Source organism: Scardinius erythrophthalmus, assembly GCF_964197995.2.
Source record: "Scardinius erythrophthalmus genome assembly, chromosome: 14".
NCBI classification, from domain to species: domain Eukaryota; kingdom Metazoa; phylum Chordata; class Actinopteri; order Cypriniformes; family Leuciscidae; genus Scardinius; species Scardinius erythrophthalmus.
The window spans coordinates 4,721,392-4,741,083 of NC_138234.1; the positions used below are offsets into that span (position 1 = coordinate 4,721,392).

Genomic DNA, 19,692 nt, shown 5'->3' on the forward strand with positions numbered 1-19,692 from the left:
GACCAAGGAGAAAGAAGAGGAGAAAGGGAGCCTCTCGCTCTTCATCTCAGGTTGTCCCAAGCGCTGTTCCAGAGCCCGCTACTGCAAGCGCTGTCCCAGGCGCTGTTCCAGAGCCCGCTACTGCAAGCGCTGTTCCAGAGCCCGCTACTGCAAGCGCTGTCCCAAGCGCTGTTCCAGAGCCCGCTACTGCAAGCGCTGTTCCAGAGCCCGCTACTGCAAGCGCTGTTCCAGAGCCCGCTACTGCAAGCGCTGTTCCAGAGCCCGCTACTGCAAGCGCTGTCCCAGGCGCTGTTCCAGAGCCCGCTACTGCAAGCGCTGTTCCAGGCGCTGTTCCAGAGCCCGCTACTGCAAGCGCTGTTCCAGAGCCCGCTACTGCAAGCGCTGTCCCAAGCGCTGTTCCAGAGCCCGCTACTGCAAGCGCTGTCCCAGGCGCTGTTCCAGAGCCCGCTACTGCAAGCGCTGTTCCAGAGCCCGCTACTGCAAGCGCTGTCCCAAGCGCTGTTCCAGAGCCCGCTACTGCAAGCGCTGTTCCAGAGCCCGCTACTCCAAGCGCTGGTCCAGAGCCCGCTACTGCAAGCGCTGTCCCAGGCGCTGTTCCAGAGCCCGCTACTGCAAGCGCTGTTCCAGAGCCCGCTACTGCAAGCGCTGTCCCAAGCGCTGTTCCAGAGCCCGCTACTGCAAGCGCTGTTCCAGAGCCCGCTACTGCAAGCGCTGTTCCAGAGCCCGCTACTGCTAGCGCTGTTCCAGAGCCCGCTACTGCAAGCGCTGTTCCAGAGCCCGCTACTGCAAGCGCTGTTCCAGGTGCCGTCCCGGAGCCCGCTGCTGCAGGTGCTATTCCCGGATCTGCTGAGAGAGTTGCGGCCGACTTAGCAGCTAAAGAGATTCTTCAAGCTGTTTCTACCCCTAAGACAATGCCTGTCGTCTTAGCTGCTCGAGCCGTATCTGACTATCTTACCGCTCTTGTCAAGATCCTTGATGTCCCTGTCTGTCCTGTCAAGTCCTCTAGTCCGGAATCCACAGCTGCAAGAGATCCGGTTCCAGAGTCAGCTGCAGCCAGTGTTGATCTGAGGCCAGCCACCCAGAGCGCTGTTCCTAAGTCAGCCACCGCTTGCACTGTTCCTGCTAATGTGTCCAGTCCTGTTCCAGCAGATGTGTCCAGTCCTGTCCTAGCAGATGTGTCCAGTCCTGTCCCAGCAGATGTGTCCAGTCCTGTCCCAGCAGATGTGTCCAGTCCTGTGTCCAGTCCTGTCCCAGCAGATGTGTCCAGTCCTGTCCCAGCAGATGTGTCCAGTCCTGTCCCAACTAATGTGTCCAGCCCTGTCCCAACTAATGTGTCCAGCCCTGTCCCAGCAGACTGGAGGATGTCTGTGTCCAGTCCTGTCCCAACTAATGTGTCCAGCCCTGTCCCAGCAGACTGGAGGATGTCTGTGTCCAGCCCTGTCCCAACTAATGTGTCCAGCCCTGTCCCAGCTAATGTGTCCAGCCCTGTCCCAGCTAATGTGTCCAGCCCCGTACCAGCTGTCACCCGACCTCTGTTTGTTTCCCCGGACACCCCTGTCACCACTTCACCCCGGTCTGTTTCCCCTAAGACTGTTCCTCGTGTTTCCCCATCCAAGTCTGCCCGGACCCCTCGTCCTCAGCCATCGTCCTGTCCACCCAAGACCACAGTCCCACCCACCCACCCTGGACATTCCCCCATGAACTCTGTGTTGTCTCCACCTCCTCTGCCTTGTCTGTTGTTTTTGATTTTTCACCCCAACCCTGCTATTGTTTATTCATGTTTGCCGTTGTTGGTTTTTGTCATGTTTTGTTGGTTTGTGTCCATGTCTCAGTCCGTCATGTCACGTGTTTAGTGTTCCCTTAGGGAGCGTCTGGAAGCCGCTCCTTAAGGGAGGGGTTCTGTCATGATTCTGCCTTCTTGTCTCTGATTTTCCCTGGTCTTGAGGCAGGATCATGACAGGCCCATGTTTTGTGTGTAAGCACATGGCCATTTGTTTGGCTGTGTGCTTGCGTTGTCTCGTCATGTAACCCCGCCCCCTTGTTATCTCATCTTGTTATCATTATTGTATCATTGCCGTCACCTGTTTCCCTCATTAGTTTCTCCCTATTTAATCCCCTTGTGTTTTCTGTCCTGTGTCGGTTCATTGTGAATACTGCTGTGATGTTACTCTGTGAATCTTGCATGTGCTATTATTTCATGTGAGTCATTGCAAAATAGTTCCTGTGAGTATCCTGTCTTTGTTACGAGTCCTGTGAAGATCCTGTTTGTGTATTTGCTGTTAGTTAGTGTCTAGACTTCTGTCAAGTTTATGGTCTAGTTAGTATCCTCAGTCTTGTCTTGTTTTACCCCATTGTGGGCTTTATTTTCCCCTTTTTGCCTATAATAAATTGTGTTTAGTGTACTTTGTCTGCGCCTGGGTTCTCCTTCCTCATCATCATAACATTGTCGTGTGCATGTGTGTTTTTTTTTGTAGTGTTGTGTGCTGAGTATTTGTTTTTGTGTGTACCTGCCTACGTAAATTAGCAATGTTGCTATAATCCGGCTTGTTTACATTGTGTATTTTGTGCAAATGTTCATTAACATGCTTTGTCCCTATCAAATAAAAACAAACTGAACTGAGCTGCATATTGACAGCTCCCTTAAGTTGGATAGAAAGATTAATTCCATGGTAGAATCATGTTTTTTTCCACTTATGTAATTTATTCAAGATGAAATCGTGTTTGATGCTTAAAAGTCTTGAAATTGCTATCCATGCTTTGAGCTCCTCAAGACTTGATTATTGCAATGCACACTCTACAAGGGAATTAGTCAATCATACATTTATCTCTCCATTGCAAAAAGGTCAAAATGCTAGACTCTTGATGGATATTAAAAAACGAGAACATATCACGCCCACCTTGGTTTCATTGCACTGGCTATTTACCTAAATTTGAGGTGATATGTGCACTTTTTCATAAACGCATGAAACTTGGTACACTTGTACAGTTTGGGGCCCCGAACATTTTCAGAAATGGAGCCATTGCAAAAATGCCTCGTGGCGGCCATTTTACTTTCTGCCATGACCAAATTTTTCATCATATCTCCTGAACCAAACATGATAACATGGAAAAGGTGAGGTCTACCCCTGTGTTTTGATGGTCAGTGATTACAATGATACCATGTACAACATCATAAACTGTTCAGGTGAATAGTTAATGTTAAATTCAATGACATTGTGAAAGGCGGATTACAATGAAATCGCAGTATCTGAGAAGATGCAGAATGAAATTAAGCATATTTCATGTACTCCTAATTTACTATCGCAAGCGCTTGAGCGTGCACCAAATTTCATGCTTTTATGAAAAAGTGAACACCGTTTTCACAAATCACCGGGACTATCTGGTACGTTACAGAGTTGATTTTAAACTCCTTTTATTAGTATACAAATCCACTCGCAAAATCCTATCTTTTGCATCTCCTGACTAAATATCAGTCTGGAAGAACGTTGAGACCAGCGCCCCTAAACCCACTAAACATTCCCAGGTCTAAACTCGTTATATCATTATTGCATATTCATTTAAAGTTGTTTTTTTATAGCTTTTAACCATCGACTGACTGTTTTATGTGTCTTATTGTGGTGTGATGCGTGTTATTTTACAAATGATGTAAAGCACATTGGTCAACGTGTATTGTTTTAACTGTGCTATACAAATAAAGTGACATTGACACTGACAATAAAAGAACCATTTTTCTTAATGTGAAGAACATTTTAACAATCTAAAGAACCAGTTCCATGGATGTTTTTCATGAAACCACATATGTACCAACAAAGAACCTTTATTTTTTAATCTAGAGTCTTGATTGTTGCATTCAACATTTTAAACATTAATGTATTTATATTCAACTTAACCAGATATCTGCTCATGTTTCATGAAAGAGGCTCATTGGGATGTTTCCATGCAAATGCAGTGTTTATGTTATTAGCTGTTTTGCTCTTGATGGAAGTGCTTGAACGTGTCCTTTTGATCCTTTAGAAGTGCGTGCCGTATCAAAAGAGACGTTGAGGATTATTTCCATTTAAGTATGTTTGCTGATTAATAAAGGAATCTTGTGAAGGGATGTCACTGACCTTTCATTATTTACACTCATCTCGAAACATCGTATTTTAATCGTTAAACATGGTTTTCTTAGACTCGAATGTCTTGCATGCTTCAGCGCGTGTCCTTGTGTAATTGATTGAAATGTGCAATGGTTTGTTAAATTGTTAGGTTACGCCGCTCTTCATCCGTCTACGCTTGTCTCTGTTTTTAGAAAGACCAGAAACGGGGAAGACGATGACGACGGAGGAAGAAGGGCACGACTGCGACGAGGACGATCTTCCAGATTACAGTGTTTTAAAACTGACCAGCCAGTCAGCTCAGCACTTCTCCGACGCTGCCGATGGTGCGTCCCAGTTTTCCACTGTTCATTCACTATTCCAGTGCAATTCATAACGAGAATTTGACATTAAACACTGCTTCTCATTCACAATAATTGTCTGCCTAATTTACAACATGTGCATATGCACTTGTATATGTTCTTAGCCTTGTTCTGATTTTAATGAATTTGAGTATTGTATGAGAGACTGTTTGCCCAAGGTTAGTCATTTGCATAAATCCTTTCATCAGTCTCAGCAAACATATGAATCTCTCTAAAGACATTCATCAAAATCCTTGATCAAAGCCAAGCGTGTCATTCTTAAAACCTGTTCAAGCACAGTTGCAGACCTCTTGTACATACACACAGTTGCGTTGTCATACAGAGAAGCCTCACAGCTCGAGCTGTAATTAAAAGCAGCTTGTCAGTGATGAAATATATGTAAGATGAAATATCTCTGTCTGAAATGTAATGTTCTTACACTTATAAGGCCACTCAGTGATTCTTGTGTACGTGTGCTAGAGCTGCACGATTCTGGATAAATTGAGAATCACGATTTTTTTTTGTTTCAAACAAAGATCACGATTCTCCCACGATTCTAAACAAATTAACGTAATGTGATTTTATTAGAGGTTCTGACAAAATCTCAATTGCTGCTGTCTATTTAAAGTTTAATTAATCTGAATTATATAAAAAAAAAACTTGGTTTGAATGAATGATTCAATGACTTACTCATAAATACGTCACTTGTTTCATTACTGAACGAATCAGCGCTTTTGAACGAATATCTTGAATGATTCAATGACTCACTCATAAATACGTCACTTGATTCATTACTGAATGAATCAGCGCTTTTGAACGAATATCTTGAATGATTCAATGACTCACTCATAAATACGTCACTTGATTCAGTACTGAACGAATCAGCGCTTTTGAACGAATATCTTGAATGATTCAATGACTCACTCATAAATACGTCACTTGTTTCATTACTGAACGAATCAGCGCTTTTGAACGAATATCTTGAATGATTTAATGACTCACTCATAAATACTTCACTTGATTCATTACTGAACGAATCATTGAATGATTACTGAACGAATCAGCACTTTTGAACTAATATCTTGAATGATTCAATGACTCACTCGTAAATACGTCACTTGATTCATTACTGAGCGAATCAGCGCTTTTGAACGAATATCTTGAATGATTCAATGACTCACTCATAAATACTTCACTTGATTCATTACTGGATTAATCAGCTTTTGAACGAATATCTTGAATGATTCAATGAATCTTAGTACGTTATTGGGGAATTTTGTTAGTGAAAAGTTGAAATTCTGCACGCTTTGACGCTTTTGACTTTCAAAGTCCCTTCAAAGCACCACTTGTCTTATGTAAAGCAATCCCAGTTAATTAGTAATTAGCGGCTGACCAGTCATTCAAAGGACTGATTTTATTTGGTTTTGTTGTTTGTTTTTGTTGAAGATGAAGAGCTGCCGCTGATTAAACACGGAGAGACAATCACGGATAGACGGAGCACGTTCCAGCCTCATTTGGCCCCAGTGGTGACTCCTAAACAGGTGCGACTCATTAACCACTTTATCACACGACATCTTGCCAAAGATATCAGGCCCGTAGAATCTGTGTTTGACAACAGCCGTCTCAATATCAGTGCGGTCTCTAGAGTCCTCAGCGCTCGCTCTCAGCTCTTCTAGGATTCATGATGGACTGATGGATGAATGGATGGATGGACTGAGGGAGTGATGGATGGACTGAGGGAGTGATGGATGGACTGAGGGAGTGATAGATGGATGGACTGAAGGAGTGATGGATGGACTGAGGGAGTGATAGATGGACTGATGGAGTGATGGATGGACTGAGGGAGTGATAGATGGATGGAGGGATGGACTGATGGAGTGATGGATGGACTGAGGGAGTGATAGATGGATGGAGGGATGGACTGATGGAGTGATGGATGGACTGAGGGAGTGATAGATGGATGGAGGGATGGACTGATGGATGGACTGAGGGAGTGATAGATGGAGGGATGGACTGATGGATGGACTGAGGGAGTGATAGATGGATGGAGGGATGGACTGATGGAGTGATGGATGGACTGAGGGAGTGATAGATGGATGGATGGAGGGATGGACTGATGGAGTGATGGATGGACTGAGGGAGTGATAGATGGATGGAGGGATGGACTGATGGATGGACTGAGGGAGTGATAGATGGATGGAGGGATGGACTGATGGAGTGATGGATGGATGGGGGATGGACTGATGGAGTGATGGATGAATGGACTGATGGAGTGATGGATGAATGGATGGATGGAGGGATGGGGGTGGAGTGATGGATGGATGGAGTGATGCATGGACTGATGGATAGATTGATGGAGGGGCAGATGGATGGAGGGATGGATGATGGAGTGATGGATGGATGGGGGGATGGACTGATGGAGTGATGGATGAATGGACTGATGGAGTGATGGATGAATGGATGGGTGGAGTGATGGATGGATGGAGTGATGCATGGACTGATGGATAGATTGATGGAGGGGCAGATGGATGGAGGGATGGATGATGGAGGGATGGATGATAGATGACAGAGGAATAGATGATGGTGGGATAGATGACGGAGGGATAGATGATGCAGGGATAGATGACGGAGGGATAGATGATGGAGGGATAGATGACAGAGGGATAGATGACGGAGGGATAGATGATGAAGGGATAGATGGAGGATAGATGATAGAGGGATAGATGACGGAGGGATAGATGATGGAGGGATAGATAACAGAGGGATAGATGACGGAGGGATAGATGACAGAGGGATGGATGGAGGGATAGATGATGGAGGGATAGATGATGGAGGGATGGATGATGGATGGATAGATAACAGAGGGATAGATGACAGAGGGATAGATGACAGAGGGATAGATGACAGAGGGATGGATGATAGAGGGATGGATGGAGGGATAGATGATGGAGGGATAGATGATGGAGGGATGGATGATGGATGGATAGATAACAGAGGGATAGATGACAGAGGGATAGATGACAGAGGGATAGATGACAGAGGGATGGATGGAGGGATAGATGATGGAGGGATAGATGATGGAGGGATGGATGATGGAGGGATAGATAACAGAGGGATAGATGACAGAGGGATAGATGACAGAGGGATAGATGATAGAGGGATGGATGGAGGGATGGATGATGGAGGGATAGATGACGGAGGGATAGATGATAGAGGGATGGATGGAGGGATAGATGATGGAGGGATATTTGATGGAGGGATGGATGATGGATGGATAGATAACAGAGGGATAGATGACAGAGGGATAGATGACAGAGGGATAGATGACAGAGGGATGGATGGAGGGATAGATGATGGAGGGATAGATGATGGAGGGATGGATGATGGAGGGATAGATAACAGAGGGATAGATGACAGAGGGATAGATGACAGAGGGATAGATGATAGAGGGATGGATGGAGGGATAGATGATGGAGGGATAGATGATGGAGGGATGGATGACGGAGGGATGGATGACGGAGGGATAGATGATGGAGGGATGGATGACGGAGGGATGGATGATGGAGGGATGGATGATGGAGGGATAGATGACGGAGGGATAGATGACGGAGGGATAGATGACGGAGGGATGGATGACAGAGGGATAGATGATAGAGGGATGGATGGAGGGATAGATGATGGAGGGATGGATGATGGAGGGATGGATGACGGAGGGATGGATGACGGAGGGATGGATGACGGAGGGATAGATGACAGAATGATAGATGATAAAGGGATGGATGACGGAGGGATGGATGACGGAGGGATAGATGACGGAGGGATAGATGATGGAGGGATAGATGACGGAGGGATGGATGATGGAGGGATGGATGACGGAGGGATAGATGACGGAGGGATGGATGACGAAGGGATAGATGACGGAGGGATGGATGACGGAGGGATGGATGATGGAGGGATGGATGATGGAGGGATGGATGGAGGGATATAAGATGGAGGGATAGATGACGGAGGGATGGATGACGGAGGGATAGATGACGGAGGGATAGATGACAGAAGGATAGATGATAAAGGGATGGATGACGGAGGGATGGATGACGGAGGGATAGATGACGGAGGGATAGATGATGGAGGGATAGATGACGGAGGGATGGATGACGGAGGGATGGATGACGGAGGGATAGATGATGGAGGGATGGATGATGGAGGGATGGATGGAGGGATAAATGATGGAGGGATAGATGACGGAGGGATGGATGACGGAGGGATAGATGACGGAGGGATAGATGATGGAGGGATAGATGACGGAGGGATGGATGACGGAGGGATGGATGACGGAGGGATAGATGATGGAGGGATGGATGATGGAGGGATGGATGGAGGGATAAATGATGGAGGGATAGATGACGGAGGGATGGATGACGGAGGGATAGATGACGGAGGGATAGATGATGGAGGGATAGATGATGGAGGGATAGATGACGGAGGGATGGATGACGGAGGGATGGATGACGGAGGGATAGATGATGGAGGGATGGATGATGGAGGGATGGATGGAGGGATAAATGACGGAGGGATAGATGACGGAGGGATGGATGACGGAGGGATAGATGACGGAGGGATAGATGATGGAGGGATAGATGACGGAGGGATGGATGACGGAGGGATGGATGACGGAGGGATAGATGATGGAGGGATGGATGATGGAGGGATGGATGGAGGGATAAATGATGGAGGGATAGATGACGGAGGGATGGATGACGGAGGGATAGATGACGGAGGGATAGATGACAGAAGGATAGATGATAAAGGGATGGATGACGGAGGGATGGATGACGGAGGGATAGATGACGGAGGGATAGATGATGGAGGGATAGATGACGGAGGGATGGATGACGGAGGGATGGATGACGGAGGGATAGATGATGGAGGGATGGATGATGGAGGGATGGATGGAGGGATATAAGATGGAGGGATAGATGATGGAGGGATGGATGGAGGGATAAATGATGGAGGGATAGATGACGGAGGGATGGATGGAGGGATATAAGATGGAGGGATGACTCACTCACACCTGCTCCTGACTCCACGGCTCTCGTCTCATTATTACAGGCTGCATAAACCCTCTGCAAACTGTATTGTGTTCTCCGTCAACGCTCGAGTGAGATCTTGACAGTTGTTCTTCAGAAACTGGCTGCACAGGTGTCGGCATTGTGTGTGTGTGTGTGTGTGTGAGCGTGGGTACGTTACAGGGCGCTTGTTATTGAGTATATAAATGACACCCTGCCCTCAAGCAAGACGTTGACATTTCCGACTCTTGTTCCACTTCCCTTCATGTGATTGACAGCCTGAAGCCAAGCGCTGACTGCTGACAGCTTCATTCGTCCCGCAGATTAATATGAGAAGAGGAGTAGAAGTGCACTGGTGAAACACACAGTGGGTTTATGAACTCATACAGCTGCTGATTTGAAGATACTGTAATGCAGTATTTGAGCTTTTATTCATGATCATAGCACAAATGATGCATTGATAACTTTCTATCTGAGATATGAGATATTTTACAGCTAAAACTGTTTTCGAACAGGTTTCCCTCAATGCTGTTTAGCTAGTCAATATTTCCTTTGTGCTCACGAAACTCAGTCCATTCTTGCATTTAGATCACTTAACAACTTTGCTTAAATATGAATAATTATTAATACTTTATCAGTAATAAAATATTTAAATGAATATTTATTGTCTTATGTTTTAGGTAGGGCTGCAAAATTAATCGAATTTGTAATGGCGATTATAATTACGGATGCACAATTATGTAAATCGTTATGTAAAAAAGTCCTCTTACATTATTCAGAGTTTTTCTTTCTACAGTTTATCTTAAGGTTTTTTTCTTAATTTATTTAAATTTTAGTTTTAGTATAGCATGCATATTTTTACTTTGATTTGGTTTCTTTAAATAAAAAAAATGCATATTTGACATCTGAGTAATGCTATAGAAAAGCAGAAGTTTTTCAGGAAGAGTGTTTTCAGATGTTTATTTGATATAGCAATAATGGCATGCAGTCGCTTTAAACAATATTATAAAGCTATTCAAAACATCATTCAATCTAAATTGTGAAAATCGTAATTACAATTTCAAGGGAATAATCGACAATTATGATTTTTTGTCATAATCGTGCAGCCCTAAAACATAAATAAAAAAAAATCAGCATTTAAATTTTTTACACTTTTCATTGCATAAAGCTGGGATAAGAAAACATAAAAAATACACTTTTCCTTTTCCTTTCTTTTCCGTTCCCACTGTCATACTGTAGGTGGCGCTATTACACATCTTCAGAAAGAGCACAGAATCACAGGAGAAGCTGAAACAAGCAATAAAAGCATTGAATTTACAGTATGCACGTTGTAGCCTAGTCTTTGGGAAAACACAATTTTCTCCGCTTTTTGTTCAAAATGTTGCTTTTTTTAATGAAACCTGCTTTCAAGTGTTGATTAAAAAAAAATAATGCATGAAGCTAGAATGAAACTTTTTTTTCTTTTTTCTTTTTAAAGCAGAGTTCTTACTTTTGATATATTGCACGTTCAGATATTCATACAAACAAAACATTCTGGTGGCCGTTACATTACAGAAACGCTGGTGTGGAGAGAGTTAAGACAGAGATGAAACGCATCATTTTGCTGAATGGAGTGGCGTGAGGCATAATCATGTTCAATATCAAGTTAATCTGTCACTGTGTGTTTTGTTCACATTGTGAGTGTGCCGAGCACAGATCTGGTTCTCTTCGTTAATGCTGTGTTTTTATGCACAGGTGTGTTTAAAGCATCTGCGGTGAGATGATTTTCAATATAATATAATACGGCTAAATGCAAATGAGGAGCTTTATATAAAAACTGCTTTGAAATCCCCCAGACAAGCGAGGAATTAAATTACAGTTCTTTCTGTGAAATGAGACGGTAGATGATGTTTCACACAGACAGAGCGCTTGATTAACGTCATCTGCTCTAGATGTCTTTAGATAGATATAGATATATATATATATATATATATATATATACTACTCTTTATAATTCGTTTGGATAGAAGAGCCATTAGTGTTCGCTATTATCTTTCTTTTTCTTCTTCTTTTTTTCAGTTCCTCATTGATTTTTCTGATTGGGTTTGAGATGTGATGTTATTCTGGGAGCTTTAACCCATTTAATCCCACCGGACACAATCGTGACCGCAAAGAAAGTGTTCATTTATTAAGATATCAAAATGTTATCGACTGCAGTTTTAATGCATTTCCAGCAAATATGGAGTGAATAAAAGGGTCTCGGTTACATTTGTGTTGTTTCACATGGTTAGTGTAAAATGTCACACGACCACAGCAGTTTAATTCTTGTTTGCACACAAAATGTTAGTAAAGTAAGATAATGTGTACCAGAAAGCATTGTAATGTCTTTTAGGTGTCTAGTATTAATATATGAATTCACAATTATTCAGTTTTGTTGAGTGTGGTCATAGAATGATTAAAGATGTTGATGACAACAATAGTGACCGGTGGGGAAATACACATTTATTAATTTTTAAGTGTTGCATAAAGGTTATTATGTTTAATAGTAACCCTAAAATGACATGAAAGAGTTTAAAATGTGTTAAATAACTGGGCTGATATAGGCTAACTTTGGTAACACTTTACAATAAGGTTCATTAGTTAACATTAGTTAATGTACTAACTAACAATGATCAATACAATTGTTACTATATTAGTTAATCTTTGTTAATAAAAATCCAGCTGTTCATGCTAGTTCACAGTGCATTTACTAATGTTAACGAATACAACCTTTGATTTTAATAATATTAGTAAAAGATGCTGAAGAATTAATAAATGCTGACTAAATGCTTAGTTCATGTTGACTAATGAAACCTTATTGTAAAGTGTTACCAGAGTTTTCAGTATACACATTATCTCAATTGTGACCGAACATAAAACACAATTTTTCCGTGCAAATGTAACAAAATAATTATTGAAGTTAAGGGGCAACTAATGACACCTCATTTGGATATTTTCAAGTCTGGGAATTTTTTTTTTGGGGGGGGGGGGGGGGGATTAAACGGGTTAAAGGTGATTTTATCCATGTTTGAACCACTTCTGATGAGCAGAATCTCTCATTTCGCATGAGAGAACATGTAAAAGTATATAGTATATGGTATTTTTCTCTGAATGAGTCCTATAGATTCTTGCTGGACAATCATCAGTGTTATGGTGCAGTGCCATACAGACGCCCTGAAGCGAACCGAACAACCTTATCACACTGAAATTAGCCAGACAAGCTTGAAATAAAATCAATGTATAAGTTGAGTCGAGGCGAACAGCTGAGAGGGTTTGTCTGAGTGCTTTAGTTCCACACAAACAAGGCCACGAGAAAGCATTCGCAAGGCATTTCTCTCATTCACTTTGTAGTTCTGTTGGGATTTCAGGGGCCTTTTTGATCTTTGCTTGCCTGATATTGTGTTAATAGCAGGAACTTCAAAGATTGGCTGTGCTCTAATTTTCATAAAAGGTTATTGTTGACAGAAGTTTTGTAAATGAGTTTGTCTATGAACCGAAGACGCCGGGGAACAACACACACCTGTTTGTTCAGGAAAATCTTCACAAGCTACAGATCTCGAAACATTTAATTAGATTTCCGTTCCACACTAAGACGTTTCCACAATAGACGAGCGCAACCTCAGAGGAACTATCAATGGGGTTTTTACTTAAAAAGGATGTGTTTTCTGCGATTTGGTTTAAGATCGACGCTGATAAAAAGGCAACATTTGCACATTGCATTCAAAAGATATCTCATTATCCTCCGCCTGACACAGGTGTTCACAGAGAGAGTATTAGCCAGAGAGAAAACAGATGAATCGTGCTGATAGGGGCTTCAATCTTTGGGGAAGTGCGCCGTCTTAAATATTCATTAGCACTGGGCTTGGTGTGTTCTTGATTTGTGAATGAAACTGCTGTCATGATGCTGTCGTCCTTCTGTGCTGTGGCTTCAGACCGGCTGTAAGGAAAAGCACTCTGGATCATTTTTGACTCTCTTTCTTGGTCAATAATGGAGGGACACTCAGCACAAATAGGCTGAAACCCATTTTGATGGACAGAAAGGCCTTCCCAAGGTTCTCACGGCAATATCTGAAGTCCTTGGTGTTGTGGACAATTTACACTCAATATCTGGTCACTCTCGCCCAGCTGGTTCTTTTAGCAAAGCTTGAGACATGGCTTTTACTGGTGAGACTTTTTGTTTTTGTAATCGGGCTCTTAAAATTATATAAAACTTTGGATTTAGATTTATCGCCCAATGTATATCGGTTATCGGCTTTCAAATATAAAGAATTATCGGTTATCGGCTTTCAAATATAAAGAATTATCGGTTAGCGGCCTTCAAATATTAAGAATTATCGGTTATCAGCTTTCAAATATAAGGAATTATCGATTATCGGCCTTCAAATATAAAGAATTATCGGTTATCGGCTTTCAAAAATAAACAATTATCGGTTATCGGCCTTCAAATATAAAGAATTATCGGTTATCAGCGTTATAAAATGAAAGAATTATCGGTTATTGGCCTTCAAATATAAAGAATTATCGGTTATCGGCCTTCAAATATAAAGAATTATCGGTTATCGGCTTTCAAATATAAAGAATTATCGGTTATCGGCCTTCAAATATAAAGAATTATCGGTTATCTGCTTTCAAATATAAAGAATTATCGATTATCGGCCTTCAAATATAAAGAATTATCGGTTATCGGCTTTCAAAAATAAAGAATTATCGGTTATCGGCCTTCAAATATAAAGAATTATCGATTATCGGCTTTCAAATATAAAGAATTATCGGTTATAGGCCTTCAAATATAAAGAATTATCGATTATCGGCTTTCAAAAATAAAGATTTATCGGTTATCGGCCTTCAAATATAAAGAATTATCGGTTATCAGCTTTCAAATTAAAGAATTATCGGTTATTGGCCTTCAAATATAAAGAATTATCGGTTATCGGCCTTCAAAAAAAATAAAAAATGATCGGTTATCGGCTTTCAAATATGAAGAGTTATCGGTTATCGGCTTTCAAAAATAAAGAATTATCGGTTATTGGCCTTCAAATATAAAGACATATCGGTTATCGGCTTTCAAAAATAAAGAATTATCGGTTTTCGGCTTTCAAATATAAAGAAATATTAGTTATCGGCCTTCAAATATAAAGAATTATCGGTTATCGGATTTAAAATATAAAGAATTATCAGTTATCGGCTTTCAAATATAAAGAATAACCGGTTATTGGATACATTTTTTATATCAAAGCCAGATATTGCCAGTAAGTTCGTGTAAAGTCCACTGTACTTGTCGTGCAAGTTGAATCCGTGTGCTTTTTGTCGTGTGTTGCTTCTTTCATAAGCTCCCAGATTTATACGCAAAGTTGTTGTACACGCACCTGACATACTGTTCAATGAATTTATTCCTCTTTACTTGTTCAGCTCATCGCTTAGTATAGTGTTAGATTAATATTAATAGATTTAATATTTAATATAAAAAGTATAGTTTATATTTGAAATCCCAGTTTCACACTGCCCTAGTAAAAAAAATCTATACCAAAATACATTTATTTTAGGGATGCACCGATATGAACATTTTCTCCGATACCGATAATTCTTAATATTTGAAAGCTGATAACCGATATATTGGCCGATAAATCTAAATCCAAAGTTTTATTTAATTTTGAGAGCCTGATTATAAAAACAAAAGGCTCACCATGAAAAGCCATGAACCAAACACACATTAACAATGATGCTCTCATTATAATTGTATGTAGCTGATATGACAGACTTGTGTAGCACATGTTGCAACTGTATTTTTCTTTCATATTTCATATTTTTCAAGCAATTTAAAACCATTATGGTGAACAGTGCGAATCTGAAGTGTCTCAGCTGAAGGAAATAATCCATTATTGATTGGCTTTAATATATCAGGCACATTTTTATGTTAATGTTTTCATTACTTTGAAAGGTAATCTGATTGCATGACGTTGCCCCCAACACTGGCAAACATTCACATAAACAGTTTTGCATTTTGCTTCCAAATTAAACCTGCTTTCAGTTATATCCATACATGAATAAATGTATTGGTTATCTGGCTTATTGAAACGCTCTTGTATTAAATATAAGTCCAGGTTGTGAGTTTGTTTTACTCTGCTATATTTAATTGAATGTTTTGTAGTCGTACCGTATGCTCAGACCTGTTGCGGCAGGAATTGGTCAACGGCGCAGTAATAAGTTGCGCTTCAAGTCCACTCGTGTTTTTTGAAATAGTGTTTTATGAGCGTCAATATGTTGTGCACACACTCATCTAACACATACATTCTCGACATAATGTCATCCCCTTTTTTTGGAATAACGCTGCAGTCCTTTAAAGATGAGCAGAGACCAGAAAATAAGCGTGTGTGTGTGTGCGGTCGGTGTTGCATCACTGTGAAATGTTCTGTTGCTTGCAGCCTCTTTCCTCTTTCAGTCGATGTGTGAATATTTTTATATTCTGACTCCAGTTATGTCGGAACAGTGTCTGCTGTGGAGTGCACATATGTTTTTTGGACATGTTTTCATATTTATTTTCCTACAGGTTCAGAGGGTTCTGAATAATTTATATGAAAATAAGAAGATTGCAAGCGCCACTCACAATATCTATGCATACAGGTATTTCTGTTTTCAATTCATTAAAAAAATCCTTTGCCGTTGCTAAAGCAAATATTTTTTTCTTTTAGACAAATTAGTTCAACCCTAACTTCACATACTCCGTTTAGTCATTTGTGCAGTTTGTTTTATGTACATAACCTCTGCCTTAAATTGGCATGTTTCATATTTTTATCTATGAAATTTTATAGCTACTTTTTAAGATATTTAAAGAAAAATAGCATTTTTTGTATGTTGTAAATTTTTGTTTACACTTTAAAAAATCCAATGTCGTAAGTAAAATAAATGTAATTCAAGATAAATTAACGAAATATTTTAATATTGCAAAGCAATTTTGCTTATCAAGTAAATTTATCTTGTTTTAAAGTCCCCCTGTGTTGAAAATCCAGCTTTTAATGTTGTTTATGTGGTGTTTTTAATATGCTTTAAGACAAACCATGTGTAAATTCATAAGTCGACAGCATTGCTGAGTATTTCCTCCTTAAAACTGCAGTGAACCAAAGACAGTCTCAAACACACGCTTTGAAATCGCTGGTGTTTCTGACGTCACAAACTACCTTGTAACCAATCAGATCAACCGTCACCCAGTGGATCTCTGAGTTGAGTGAGTGAGAGGAGGCGGGGCTCATTTGCATATTCATAGAACCGCGTATACTAAATGAGGCAAGGGTGTCGAGTTACACTCAAGCTGTTTTAAGGCATTTTTTTTATATATATATGTAATTTTGGTGATCAAAGATGAGTTTTAAGGGATAAAACGATTGACTACAGTGAGACTTTAAGGAAGTTGAGATGTTTTTGCCTAAAAAACATCCTTAGAACAAGATCAAAATCAGATTTACAGATTTTTTTCTTAGTTTGTTATTCAATTGCAGGCAGTATTTCAATTATTTGTGCATTTCGAGATAAGAAATGTAATGTTTGTGCGTGACGTGTGTGTTGTTACGCGAGCGTAGCCCCGGGCGGTTCCTCTGGACATGATGAGTGACATACAGTATTGGAGGAGTGTGTGTGTGAGATTAAACCACAGGTGATATTGACATTCAGCATGTTCCCGAAGCCCCCGGCGTATGAGGACACAAGGGTTTTCCGTTCTCACCCCTGTTTGGGAAGGTGAAGCCTGGCGCCGCCCAAAACCTCAAAGTAAAGCTGATGTTTTAATTACAAGTTACAAGATCATTGGTGATTAAAATATTGACTGCTGTCTGTCATTAACTTCAGAGAGATTGGATTGTTGTGTATTCTTTAGCTAAATCTGCTAAAACAGGACTCACAAAAAATGGTAAAATAAATGTTCAAATGCAGATTGTAAAACACATTTGTAAGTAATATTGTTTTTTTTTTGTACTGTTTTTTTTTTTTTTTTTGCTAGTGTTATTTTTTTTTATGCAAACGAGCCCCGCCTCCACTCACTCACTCAGCTCAGAGATCCACTGGTTGACGATCACACGTTGATCTGATTGGTTACAAGGTAGTTTGTGACGTCAGAAACACCAGCGATGTCAAAGCGTGTGTTTGAGACTGTCTTTGGTTCACTGCAGTTTTAAGGAGGAAATACTCAGCAATGGTGTCGACTTATGAATTTACACATGGTTTGTCTTAAAGCGTATTAAAAACACCATATAGACATATAAACAACATTAAACGCTGTATTTTATCTTGAATTTAGTCTATCGCTCTATCGGCCCCTTGAAAATTAAAGTTTAGTACCACCATATACGTACAGTGAAACTGCAATGTTTGTGCCATGGACTTGAATGATAACACCAATACTTAAAAGAGCTTATACCAATACTTTTATCTCATGAAAGGTGTTGTTGCTTTGTTACAACATACTTTCATTAATCTGGTGCTCTTCAGTCATTTTTGACAGAAAAAAATTACATTTTGTTTTTTTAGAATTTTCTACTTCATCGGAATGGTACGAAACTTGGTAAAGGTTTTGGCACTTGCTGTGTGAACAAAAAAAAAAGAATCATGGACATAATTCCAACAGGTTAAATGGTCCCCCAAAAAAATAGTCACACTTGTGCTCCTCGCGGACAAAAATGAGCACATTGGAAATGAATGGAGATGAATTTCATCTAGTGGAAGTGTTTGGTCTCACTGAAAGATAATTTTTTGAGATATCAAGCTAAAATTTGGGGCACAACTTGTTTAGGTTTATGGCTTTAATTTTCTTGCAGTTTTAGAGTAAAGCGTGTTTTTGAAAATATTGAATTGAAAATAGTATTTTTGTCCATTTTTCATAACAATAAATGTACAATTCTGTAACTTTTTTCACGTCAGCAATAATCTGCCAAGTGTCGTCTTTGAAAAGAGAACAAACTTCAGTCTGTTGCTATAAAGAATGAAAAATCTACCATAGTTTAAGTTGGTTTTCAGGTGGTTTTAAGTTGGTTTCATAGTTTTCAGGTCAGTGCTCAAAAAGTGAATAAATGGATTATAAATACAGCGTAAATATAATTTAGTTCCTAAAAATACAAAATATTAAATAAAAACACAATATCAAACTAAAATATAGTGCATTGATTTCATTGAGAAAAAAAAAAAGAAGTCATTTTTGACGACACATGAAGAGCACCAGAGGGTTAACAGGAGACTTGATTTCCACTGTGACTTAACACCGATTGGCCACTTTATTCTCATGAGGTTCTCCCGTCTACGACACATATGATGAGCCGTGTGTGGTGAAAGGTCTCTCTGGGCTGTTAGTGAACTGGCTGTCAACACTGGGTGTCATTCACTCCACACAACTATTCCCCAAATGATGGACCTTAAGGTCTCAAAACCCTCAATGTCGAGCCAAAAAACCTCAGCGGGGTGTCCTAATTTCCCACACTCCTCCCTGTGCCTGATATTATTCTTCATCCAAATCCTCTTCCAATTTCGCTCTGAAATACACCCACAAAACCCCCGACGCCTCGCAAACACATTTATATTGCGAGCGAAAGTCACTGCGGGCTGTTTTTGAGGAAAGTGGCCACTGAGGGTTCGCAGAGCAAAAAGTAATGATTCTCGTCAAGTTTTTCCGACATTTATTTCACAATCCTCTCATGTTTTCATCAGGATCTACTTGGAGGATAAAAGCTCTTTCCTGCAGGACTGCGAGGATGATGGAGAAACTGCAGCGGGGGGGCGATTGCTGCATCTTTTGCAGGTAAATGTGTGTTTGCGTCAGGTGACAGATTGGCTAGTGGATGTTAGGAGTTCTACTGGGTTTTCTTTGTTCAGTTCTGTAATTATTTAAAGGTTTCACCCAAAAATGTACATGTCTTTCAAAAGGAGAGTTTTTAAACGACGTTCAAGCCGTCAAAGCATAAGAACCAGTATACAACCGAAGAACATGAAATGTCCAGTTCAAATATGTATATTTTACAATATGTAAAATGCTCACCAAGGCTGCATTTATTTGATGAAAAATACAGTAAAAACGGTAATATTGTGAAATATTTTTACTATTTAAAAGAGTGGTTTTTTGTTTAAGTATATTGTGAAATTAAATTTATTCCTATGATGCAAAGCTGAATTTTCACAGGAATGAATCGTCAT

At 40.5% G+C, this 19,692-nt stretch overlaps 1 protein-coding gene across 2 annotated transcripts in view; it reads left to right on the forward strand.

Moving 5' to 3' along the window:
* The window catches only part of impact (impact RWD domain protein), a 48,242-nt gene that overhangs the window by 17,628 nt on the left and 10,922 nt on the right, over positions 1-19,692 (forward strand). For both annotated transcript variants that reach the window (XM_081384018.1, XM_081384019.1), the window contains 4 exons: positions 4,292-4,423; positions 5,885-5,979; positions 16,070-16,143; positions 19,210-19,300. In XM_081384018.1, the coding sequence (XP_081240144.1) occupies positions 4,292-4,423; positions 5,885-5,979; positions 16,070-16,143; positions 19,210-19,300 (392 nt within the window). The remainder of the gene's footprint in view (positions 1-4,291; positions 4,424-5,884; positions 5,980-16,069; positions 16,144-19,209; positions 19,301-19,692) is intronic.